General features: G+C 40.8%; 1 protein-coding gene and 1 long non-coding RNA gene across 2 annotated transcripts in view; one reads left to right on the top strand and one right to left on the bottom strand.

Annotated features, from left to right (window-relative positions):
- Nucleotides 1–12,479, bottom strand: part of me1 (malic enzyme 1) — an 81,489-nt gene that overhangs the window by 41,922 nt on the left and 27,088 nt on the right. The window contains exon 3 of the mRNA XM_023964043.1: nt 11,251–11,400. Within this exon, the coding sequence (XP_023819811.1) occupies nt 11,251–11,400 (150 nt within the window). The remainder of the gene's footprint in view (nt 1–11,250; nt 11,401–12,479) is intronic.
- On the top strand, nt 8,852–10,583 carry LOC110016609. The gene is made up of 3 exons (XR_002291918.1): nt 8,852–8,991; nt 10,132–10,239; nt 10,382–10,583. It is a non-coding gene; the product is annotated as an uncharacterized LOC110016609 (long non-coding RNA).

Genomic DNA, 12,479 nt, shown 5'->3' with positions numbered 1-12,479 from the left:
CTCCAGATTGTTATAAGTTGTAACAGCTAAACAGAGAACAAGACTGTTATTGTATTAGAATTTACAGTGTTTTTTTTTAAATACGTGTATCACAAGATATTTTCAAGAATTAATTCTTGTTCCATGATGTTTGGCAAATATTGTGTGAGAAAATGTCATTTTCCTGAGAATTTACATCAAGAGAAATTGTCCAAACTGAGCCTAAACTGTTTTCATTGGTTCACAAAAAAGAATAAAACCCATCTTTTTAATATTATTATGCCTCACTGGAGTGTAATAACTTGACAGTGTGTACTTTGTGTGACAGGACTGAAAAATGAACACTGATGAAAACAGATGGATATCATCAAGTTTGAGGTTCCAAACCTGAGGCCAAAACTCTGACGGAGCCCCAGTCCTCACAGTCACAGCTGAGGTGAGTCCTGGTGGAGCAGTCACAAAAGGGCTTTTCTCTACACATATTAGCCAACCACAACTTTCTATAAATATATGAGAAGAAAAAAAGAACAAGGACGTCACATGTTGAAGCTGTATTCCCACTAACACCACATATGGATACAATCCATAAATTTGAAGTAGGAAATACATCAGAAATAAATACTTTCTATCATTCTTAACACACACCGTTTAGACAGAATTTAAAATTTGGCACCAAAGTTAAAAGGGAATGAGATTACTAGAGAACACAAACTTTGAACTGGTCAACCAGTAAAACAAGCAGGAACTCTTCCAAGTGTGAAAGAAGCTGTTTATTTTTTGTGTTAGAAGTGAGCTGTATCAGTATTTAACCCTTTAAAATAAAACAATCACTTGTCTTTGCTGATTTTATAATTTTGAGATATACTTTGAGATATTTCATTAATTATTTTTCCTGTTAAACAGCATGCTTAAAGCACATACCATTACAAAGAACAAATGAATCAGACCTGTGGGGATGAAGAGTCAGAACAGCTCGTCTGAGGCATTGGCGGTGCTCCTTCACTAGCTTTCACAAAGCCTCTGCCAACATATGTTTTGGCACTTGAGCAGCATACACACATATCATCACTGACAGGTGTAATAAAGACATAATATAGAAGTTTTTAAATTTGTGGTGAGTAAGTGGGGAGCTTGCACTGGTATTTATATGGAATGATAACATTGTGAAGAGCATTCTGACGTCTTCCTTACTGCATTGCAGCATTTAGTTTCTTTTGAGTTTTCTGGTTTGTCCATGTGTAAAAACGTTTTATTCAACTACAGAATGACTGCATGCAGCTGAAATATGCTGTGTCCCATAGTGTTTTTTTTTGAAAAAGATGCCAAGTAAACCCAAAATGTGATCATGACTTTGAAGTTGAGAATGAGTTGAATCAAACAGACCAAATTGAAGTTGTGTGACACGTTTTACCCAACGTCTCGTGCTTCTTATAAAGAGAAGCACAAGATATTACGTATTTATTGTTGTTTGTTGTGAAAGTTGACATTAAGAAATTTGCAAAGAGAGCATAAACCAGAAAAAGTGATCCATCCACCTATCCTTCCCCGTTTTTCTGAGAGGGTTTATTGACCCACGTCTAGCTAAAATTATCCATGAGGTGAAAGTGATGACTATTTGCCACAAACATTGATGTGATGAATCCACATCCTGCTATGTGTGTCAAACTTTTACTTTGATTCTAAAACTCAACCCCACAACTTCATTTTATTTAGATGTTGACTCTTAACTATCGGTACTTACTCTTTGGCCTTTTGCTTAAAAAATACACTAAGATTTTACACAAGTTACTATAAAACAATGACAAAAAAATACTCTTCATTTTTTTTTTTTTATGAGAAAAGCATTTTTCTACACTGGCAGCTTATTGAATTTTGTGTGCTGGATTATTTGGGTTCATATTTGCTGGAGAATGAGCCCAGCATTTAAATGTTAATCTTCCTGACTGCAAAAAAGAAACAGGGCTCCTGTTGATTCACAGTCTGAATAGATTTCAACAAGCAAGAAAGTGAAAGATATTTAGTCTGGGAATTGATACATGTGCGACAAAAGCTGCAGGGTCAAACCAAAATTGTTAACAAATATGCTTGCAGTAGTTTTCAGGTTTCTTCTTAGAGACACATTAGAACAGGAGGAGTTTTCTCCTGTCTTCATGGAAAGACACAACAGTTCTCAGAGACCTGAGAATTTCAGGTCATTTCAAGTAATTAAAAAAAAGGAACAACATTTAATCAAACCAAAAATGTAGCTCAACTACTTTCCATGTTTATACTGTACATTTCAGCACCGGGGCATTAAATGATACATCATTTATCATTCCTCAGGAATACAGAAGGAAAACGGGAGTCATTTGCCATGAAATCTTTTTTTTTTGCTTCCCTTGGCCTGAATTCTTACCAAGGCTATTGTTGTACACAGTCCACAAAATTCAGAGTGGAATTACTTCCAAATGTTCGCCACGTTCTTCCCGAGGCCAGTGTAATTCCACACCACTGCTCTCCTCACCACCTCCTCATAGCTTGTTGTACTTAGAAGAATCAGATACAGAGTTTCTCTTTGGGCTGATCAGAGTGAAGGGCCTAGTAATCAGATTTATCAGCTAAGGTCCTGCTGTCATTTAGTCTGAAGAAACTGATTTTCCTGGGTTAAAGTCTTTCTGTTGTTTCTTCATCCTTTTTGAACACCTCGTTTAACAGTCCAGCACATCTACAGCCCTCAACAAGGAGAATCGTTTTTCTCAGACACTGTGTGTGGGCTCAATGGCTGTTTGCTTAAAAGCCACTAATCTGTGAGGCTGGAACACCTCATTATCCAGCTTGGTTCCCCTCAGTGTGGGGTGGTTTCAGCTGGCACCTTTCATTAGGACTACATCATTTCCTGCAGCACCTACCTTTGATTAAATCAAAGAACTGCTTCTTAAGATGACACCAGAGTTTAAAAAAGGGAGATGCTTTCTATTTGTGTTTCCACAAGCAGAAATCCCAGTTTACCAAGGCCAGGAAATAAACCATATCTCGGGATGGACAAGTCTCATCAAGTTTACAGTAAAACACAAATGGTTACAAAAATTAAAAAAACTTGTTGTTTTTTCTAAAAATGTTAGTAAAACGTGAGTTTGCATTACAAAGTTACATTTAATCAGTCAATAAATAAAACTCAATAAAAATCAATCAATAAAACTTGAAGTACCTTCTTGTGAGGAGACAAAACTGAAACCAAACTCCCTTCCTGAACTATATTCAGCCTCTCAAAAACCTGTCACTCTGTTTTTTTCACTCCTACCACTCTGTACTGTCTCAAAGAACCATTTAACACAATCTCTTTGTTATGTAAAAGACAGAGCTCCAAACGTTTTTCCTTATAATGTTTGCAGTTCCTCAACTATGGATGAAAAAGGAAATGGATGTTTGAAGAAATCCTTGATTTCATCAAAATGACTCTACAGAAAATATGTCAAAGAAGATGACGCTCCCTCAGCTGTATCATTCTGTCTTCATAAAACTCATCCAGTTATTCTGTTATATTTCCAAATTGTGTTTGCATACATCCCAACATCCTCCTAAGTACAAAACCGTTAAAATCAACCTTTATTTTATAGCTTTTTTATAGCTTTTTAAGATTTTCAGGCTTAAAACAATAAAGATGAAATTACAAAGTACCTTCACCCAACATAATGAAACATAAATTGGCACATGAGCTCGAAATAAAAATAGAGATAAAACCTGTTGGCCTTATAAAAGAGAAGAAATGGAACCCTCAGAGCTGACGCAACTCTTTATTTTTGCCTTTAAGCTCATGAACTTTATTTACAAAGACAGTAATTCTCCAAATCCAGCACACTTCTTAAACAAATCTCAGTTTTGATCCCAAAACATGACATATGTCACTGAAAACCTTCCTGCTCTTTAAAAGATGAATAAACTGTTAATGTATCCCTGCCACAGGAAGACAGATGCCACATATCCTCATGCTAAATCATCACCACAGAGTTAAAGAATGTCTGTGTCTTATTAGGGTCTGACAGACAGCTAAAGTAGCTAGTTGACCCTCAACCAAGAATCCACTAATGAGCAACTCATGAACATTAATCTCCATCAGCAAGATGGATTGGCTCGTGTCAGTTACCTTAAGAGCTCTTTGAACAAGAAGTCTCTGACTCTAAAAAGAAGTATTATCAGGTTCTTTTTTAAAGTTTTTTAACACTGAAAACAGACACAGAGTGCAATGTAGACAGATCTTCTCTGCAGACAGATCTTCTCTTCTGATAGGAAGAGACAAAACTAAACTCTAAACTACTTATTTGAAAGTTGTCCTTTCTCCAGCTATAACCCCTTTCTCTTGATCTGAAGATCAGAGCATACACTGTATTTTGACACTTAATGGTGCTTGGCCTTTGGCTATACAGAAGCTGACGTAGGACTGTTTAGTCTCCAAGATGCAGATTAGCTCTTATAGTCAGGCAGGACAAGGAAAGGCGGATACATCCACACAGTAAGTCTTTATATCATGGAGCCACTGATGTGAGACCTGATCTGGTTCTTTGGTGGTCCACAGACACACATGCGCTAACATACACTCACATACACACACATACACACACATGAAGTGGCATCAGTAATCTTGTAAGGGTATTTCTAGAGACTGACATGCAGGTAAAGAGCACATTTTTCAACTTCAGTTGCAACTATGTGGGAGGACAAAGTCAGATACATTTTGATTTTCAAACATAGGTAATGAAGAAAGACCCAAATGCAGGTTAGACTCAAACTAATAAGCTGTTGCAAAATAGTACAAAACATGGATTGAAACTTTATTTAATACAGAAATATTGGCAGTTTCAGAACAAAGCAGTTGTAGCTGGCGATTATTCTGCATTTAAAATTTTAAGTACATCTTCCAAACTGATGACATTAAATATTTTAAGACTGAACAAACTGCAGCAACATTACATTCATGAATTCCTTTCATTCCAGTGAGCATTAGAAGTGGTATAACATTGAAGAGCTCCTCAGTTTTATGTTAGGGTAACAGTTGTCCTTCAGCACGTTCAGATGAGAAGTTTTTCTGTTATGGGATTCAATGACAGAACCCACTGGGCTTGAAGAGTTGATAAGTGAAGATTTTTAACCTCTTCAGACCTGGCGTCCACATAGGAGATCATCACAATGTGGGTTTATTTGCCACTGTAGTCATTTCTGATTACCTGGGTCCCTGTGACTACGAAATAAAAAAGGCATATCAAACAAGACCTCGGGTCTCAAGAGGATAAGGAAATATTCAGGCCTGTTCAGGAATGGGGAGTTCTGATCCTTTGTGAGTTCTGTGTAATAAATATGTTATTTTTTTATTCATTAGAATAACAATAAAAGCATGTACTGCTCTTGCATGTCTGCAAAGCAGCGCTTTCTCTGCATCTTGTTGCAGTTTTTCTGATTGTCTGAGGGGAGAAACTACCATGAGAACTTTAGTTAGACAAGAAAACCATGAAAAAAAAAGAAAAGTGCTGCTACAGTAAGCTTATAAAACAGGTAAAAGGTCACAACAACTTTTTTGTTACGGATGCACATCATCCAGAACCATAAGAAAAATGACTAAATCTAAAGATCTGGCTTAAAAATTCAACAGGAATACTCAGCTTTACTAAAGGTAAAGTCTGAACCCTTGACCTTAGCTAAACATCTACCTAAACTTTGAGCTTTGAAAGCCAAATTTGACCTTCTTCACTGTGACACACTGCAAAAAACAACGTCTTCTGCAAGTTCAGTGAAGGAGGAAGGGCAAAGATTTTCCACTAAACCTGGGGAGACTGTAAGATATGGGATATCTGCATTAATTGGAAAAAAGTTTTTGTTGCCAAGTATTTCTCTTGATGTAAAACTATGTGGATTCCCTTTGGAAACTTCTGACATATCATCGTATACAAGAAAATCATAAAAAAGTCATTAGGACATATTTTCTAAGACAGGCTAGCTGCCATATCAACCTTTCGTTTTCAAATCTTGTAAAATACTCCTTACTTACAGTGCCTTGCAAAAGTATTCGGCCTCCTTGAACTTTTCAACCTTTTGCTAGATTTCAGGCTGGAAAAATAAAGATATAAAACTGTCATTTTTTGTGAAGAATCAACAACAATTGGGACACAATCCTGAAGTGGAACGAAATTTATTTGAAATTTCAACTTTTTTCACAAATTAAAAACTGAAAAATTTGGCGTACAAAATTATTCAGCCCCCTTAAATTAATACTTTGTAGCGCCACTTTTTGCTGTGATTGCAGCTGTAAGTCTCTTGGGGTTTGTCTCTATCAGTTTTGCACATCGAGAGACTGAAAGTTTTGCCCATTCCTCCTTGCAAAACAGCTGGAGCTCTGTGAGGTTGGATGGAGAGCGTTTGTGAACAGCAGTTTACAGATTCTCCATTTGATGCAGGTCTGGACTTTGACTTGGCCATTCTAACACCTGGATATGTTTATATAAGAACCATTCCATTGCAGGTTTTGCTTCATGTTTTGGATCATTGTCTTGTTGGAAAACAAATCTCTGTCCCAGTCTCAGGTCTTTTGCAGACCCTATCAGGTATTTTTCCAGAATGGTCCTGTGTTTGGCTCCATCCATCTTCCCATCAATTCTTGCTGTCCTTGCTGAAAAAAAGCAGGCTCAAACCATGATGCTGCCACCACCATGTTTGACAGTAGGGATGGTGTGTTCAGTGTGATGAGGTGTATTGCTTTTACGCCAAACATAACGTTTTGGTTTCATCTGACCAGAGCACCTTCTTCCACATGTTTGGTGTGTCTCCCAGATGGTTTGTGGCAAACTTTAAACAACACTTTTTATGGATATGTTTAAGAAATGGCTTTCTTCTCGCCCCTCTTCCATAAAGGCCAGATTTGTGCAGTATACCACTGATTGTTGTCCTATGGACAGACTCTCCAAAACTCAGCTGTAGATCTTTGCAGTTCGTCCAGAGTGATCATGGGCCTCTTGGCTGCATCCCTGATCAGTTTCTTGCTTGTTTGAGCTGATTGTTTAGACGGACAGCTGGGTCTTTGTAGATTTGAGTGGTCTGATACTCTTTTCTATTTTATTTTATCACTTGCACAGTGCTCTTTGGGATGTTTAAAGCTTGGGAAACCTTTTTGCATCCAAATCCAGCTTTAAACTTCTCCACAACAGCATCTCAGTCCTGCCTGGTGTTCCTTGTTCTTCATGATGCTCTCTGTGCTTTAAACAGACCTCTGAGACGATCACAGAGCAGGAGCATTTATACAGAGACTTGATGACATGTAGGTGGATTCTATTTATCATCATTAGTCATTAAGGTCAACATTGGATCATTCAGAGATCCTCACTGAACACCTGGAGAGAGTTTGCTGCACTGAAAGGAAAGGGGCTGAATAATTTTGCACGACCAATATTTCATTTCATTATTTGTTAAACATGTTTGAAATATCCAATGAATTTAACTCCACTTCATGTTTGTTTCCCACTTGTTGATTCTTCACAAAAAATTACAGTTTTATCTCTTTATGCCTGAAATGTGGCAAAACGTTGAAAGGTTCAAGGGGGCTGAATACATTTGCAAAGCACTGTAAAAGCAATGAACTTCATAAGTAGACTACAGTTAACATTTTAATTAAAAAATAAGTAGTTGTAAGAGCAGTAAGTAAGTGTTGTAATCATGTCTCAGTGGTCTTTTAACCCCTACTCTTTACAACACCTGAATGAGGATAAAGGGAAGGAGGACAGTCCAAGTAAAGCAGCATGCAGCCCTGAAAGCTGCAGCAAGAATGAATGCTCTATCAGCTCCATCTATTAGCAGCAGCTCGGGGAGGTTTCACTGTCAGAAAGAGAAAGATTTGGACCTGATGAACCTGAGGGAAAACAGACACCACAATAGAGTTGTGTGTGTGAGATTGAGGCACAGTAAAAGTGTGTTTACAGTGAAGGAAGGGAGGAAACCAGCGAACGCCTGTCAGTTAGGAGTGGAGCCAGATCCCCTCCAAGTGAACCCTGTGCTGACTTGAACAACTTCAGCAGTCTGCATGTGTTGTCTAACCAAACTGCTGAACACAGCCATCAAGTTTCATTCAGATTTTAGAAGATCAAAGAAGCGGCTTGAGAAACACCATAAACATGCGTCAACACTTTGCAGCTTCTTCACAGTGAAAGGAAACACATCAACCTTTTTTTCCTAGGTCTTGATTAAGCAAAGCAGTTCAAGCCATTTTTGAACTGAGTTATAAACCAGACATACTGATGAACACCCCACATTTAAAAGTAAAATAGTTTCTGAAACTTTTACGCTTCTAACAATAAAAACATCAAGAACCTAGAGTGTAACTTTTTGTTAAAAAAATTACAAATCCTACTCTAAACTTTCATTTTTTTGTCATGCATGTGGGTTGGTTTGATATACCGTGAAATTGTGTATAGATTGTTATGGAGAAAGTCCAACTTTTGCACATTTGAAAACCCACTCCAATGAAAATTGTGTTTCTGGTGGTTTTAACATGTTTTCTGATGATGGAGGACATGTACAAAGAAAATTAAGCTTAAATGTTCATTTCTGAGGATTTATTTTTTCAAATAATTGGGAATCGGGAGCACACGAAAAATGCCATTGGAAAAAGCTGATATGTGTGACGAAACCTACAACAGAGAGCCACAAAGTCCCTGCTCCGCTCCGTTTTGATGCATCCACTTGTAAATGGCTGGATCCATATATTGTCATGGTTTGAGTTTTGTTTTGTCTTGGTTTTTGCTTTTGTTCTTGTTCTGTCTTGTTTGGTTCTGTTTCCTGTTTTATTTTGAAAGGGTTCCTGTCTTGTCATGTCTTGAGTTTTACTTCCTTGGTCCCCATCTGCCCTGATCGTGTTCACCTGTGTCTTGTCTGCCCTGCTTGTATATAAGTCTTGTCTCTGCCTTCCTCTTGTGCTGGTCCATTAACTTCTGGTCATGTGTTTCACTTCCTCTGGTCTTAGCGTCCTTGTTCAATGTGTCTCGTCACGTCACAGTAAGTTTTGGTTTTTGTTTGGTCATCCTGCTCTTCAGCGCTTTTTGTTCGTTTAATAAACCCTTTAGTCCTGAACCCGTTGGCCTCCCATCTCTGCATTTGAGTCCTACCGGCTCTCGAACCACCCACACGTGACAGAATGGACCAGTCTTATTTTCTGGACCCAGCAGAACGGGACATGCGGCTTCTGGAGGTCTACTGCCAAGAAGCCGAGCATACGAGGTCTTACTGGGATTTTGACCAGGCCCAGTTTGCCTCGTTTGCCTGGAGTGGGAGCCACCTGGACTTTACAGGGAGCCGTCTTGCCCTGAGGGGGAGTCGTCGTCGCCGCCGCCGTCCCCGTCCACGTCACGTTTTTGTTCCGGCGGTGGTCCCGGATGCACCCCAGCCCCGTCCCTGCACCCAGGGGGGGTGCTGGCTGCACCCCGACCCGTCCCTGCACCCAGGGGGGGTGCTGGCTGCACCCCGACCCGTCCCTGCACCCAGGGGGGGTGCTGGCTGCACCCCGACCCGTCCCTGCACCCAGGGGGGGTGCTGGCTGCACCCCGACCCGTCCCTGCTTCCAATGGCATGCCCGACCCGCCAGAGCTCGGCTCCACGCCCGACCCGCCAGAGCTCGGCTCCACGCCCGACCCGCCAGAGCTCGGCTCCACGCCCGACCCGCCAGAGCTCGGCTCCACGCCCGACCCGCCAGAGCTCGGCTCCACGCCCGACCCGCCGGCCCGACTCCACGGCCTCCCGGCCGTCCTCCGGACCTGCCTCGCCGGACCGCTCGGCCTCCCGGCCGTCCTCCGGACCTGCCTCGCCGGACCGCTCGGCCTCCCGGCCGTCCTCCGGACCTGCCTCGCCGGACCGCTCGGCCTCCCGGCCGTCCTCCGGACCTGCCTCGCCAGACCGCTCGGCCTCCCGGCCGCCCTTCGAACGCTTCTCGGCCTTGCTGGCATGCCAAGCCCGGCTTCCCTGTTCTTAGTTGTCGGTCACAGTTGGTCTCACGGGCCCCCTCCTCCTTGGTGGCCGGTTGGAACCTCGGAGCGGTTCCTTGAGGGGGGGGGTACTGTCATGGTTTGAGTTTTGTTTTGTCTTGGTTTTTGCTTTTGTTCTTGTTATGTCTTGTTTGGTTCTGTTTCCTGTTCATGCTAGGTTTCAGGGTGCGAGGGGCTGTAGGCCAGCAGGAGAGTGTAAACAAAAGGATGATGGGAAGTTGGGGAAGACTTACTCCACGTCAACTGTTCCACCTCCAACACCAAGGTGAATTTTTTTATTTCAGCTAAAAACGGCATAATCATAATTTAAAAACATTAAAATAGATCAAAAGATGAATGGAACAAGACTTTAGACATCGTAAGTTATATACTATATTATAAAACTTTTTTTTTTTATATTACATCAGCATTTTTAGGGGAGTCTGCATTTGTCCCACCTGGTTGACACTATTCTTCCCCTTTGTTCAACTCAAGACTTGAATTTTCCTGCAGCTACAAAGGTTGGTATCTGGTTCAGGGGTTTGCGGTGTGGTTTTACTGAAAGCATCCCATCAAAAACAGACCCCTCTTCAGGGTGTTTCCATGTAAAGAGTCTGCATGGGGCAGCTGGAGAACCATGAAAGCACATTTATTAACATTGTAGGCCAAACAGTGTCACTTGTTGTTACAGGGACTGATGGATAATGGCTGACACTATCTATCTATCTTCGGTATAGCACGTCTGCATTATGTTGCCATGTGTTGACATGCTTACTGTCAGTCACCTAATAGCGTCTCGGAGGAAACTCACGGCTAACTTTACTTCCGCCTTGGCGCAAAATTAATACAGTGGCGACCTGGGGGTTAGCCCCGCCCATAGCTACTAAGACTCATGGGAAGTGTGAAATCTTGTGTGTTGAATCCTTCACCATCACTGAGAGAGCTGTGAAGAGAAGTAAAGTTCATGTTGTTACGCTGTTTGAGTGTTCGTAATAAATGGGTTTTAATGCCGGAAAAGACATGGAGCAATCTATTTCTCAGTCTACTCTCTCCCTGAGACTGTTTTAGGGCGAGTGGAGTATGGGGCAAGGACAGTCTTAGCAGCTAGTTCATTAGCAGCTCGGCTCTCGATTCCCCGCTACGAGTGACAAAGCAGCTGAGTAGTCACAATGCAAATGCGGGGGGAGGGAGAAAAACACGTACCAAAACAGTACAGAAGTGAACTGAACCGAAACTGCCTTACCGAACCGGTTCGGTTCAACTATGTGTATCATTACACCCGTATTGATAGACTTACCTTGGTCTTCTGAATATGAGGCCGTATTGTTGGCAGGCCAGGCCAACGGTGGGGGTGTAAATGATGGGCATGAACCTTTCAACATGTGAGCTGATCAGACGGTAGAAAAGCTTCTCGTTGCGGTCCTGCAGCCCCATCAGGAACACATATCTGGCGGTGACAGAAGACAGAGTGATCTCCTTTGCAGAGATGAAGATTTTGTGAATAACTATTGGTGAAATAGTTCTAGCTTCAAAATCTCTTGTTCATCTGAAAGTCCTATGCAGGACTCTGCAACAAGAAGAGCCAAAGAGCTCCCTGTAACAGTCCAGATAGAAGAGGATAACTGTATGTAACTATATTGTATGAATCCTAAAGAAAAAGCTTTAAAACAAAGAAAATTAAAGTGACAAAATAAAAACGTAATCCAATATAGCCCTTTGGAATGTTGCCCTACACAGTGAAAAGACACACATTAAAAATGTTGCATGTGCAACTGCATGCAACAGCCACATGCAACATGTCAAAAAAGGGTTTTTACCTTTACAGTCACATTGATTAGAAAAAAATAATTTATTGTATGCTAAGCAAGTTATACATCACTTATAATTTTAGCCTTTTTCACTCTGAATTGTTTGTTCTGAACCACAGTTTAATTTAGAAATCTGCCTCAGAAATGTTTCACAGCCAAACATGGACTTCATAACAGGTGCAGGCAGCTATTTATTTATTAAGAGCTGTTTGGAAGGTAGGGTAGTTTTCACAGTTTCTAATATGCTGTGGCAGGGTATTCCATATATTCTATAAATATGTGAAAATTCAAATGACCAGCATCATTTGTCAGTTGAATTTCTTTTAAGCTGCATTTGATGCAGTCTGGGCTTATTATAGGCAAAGAACAGCAGATTTATCCGCAAACAGAGTGAAAACTTACCAAACCTAACCAACTCTTCAAAGCTTTCCTGGTCTGAATCCACACCTTTAATTTGATTTTAAAAAATAGGTATAACGCATAAAAACACTCCTACGGTGCGAGATTAGTTTATAACATGCAGAGAAATTTTAGAAGGACAATGTTTAGCTTCTCAAAACCACAGAAAAACCGAGATAAAGACAGTGTTTTTGTAGTGGTTGCACAACTGTAGCAGTTATGCAAAGTGAAAACCAACATGCCGGCCTCAGAACCAAAGAAGGGCTAAGAGCTGCAGAGCAGACTGTGTGTAAACAGAGCAGGCATGAGCAGTGATAAC

This window comes from Oryzias latipes, chromosome 16 (genome assembly GCF_002234675.1).
Source record: "Oryzias latipes chromosome 16, ASM223467v1".
NCBI lineage: Eukaryota > Metazoa > Chordata > Actinopteri > Beloniformes > Adrianichthyidae > Oryzias > Oryzias latipes.
Note: the sequence above shows the minus strand (reverse complement) of the source record. Positions and strands in the feature narration are given on the sequence as shown.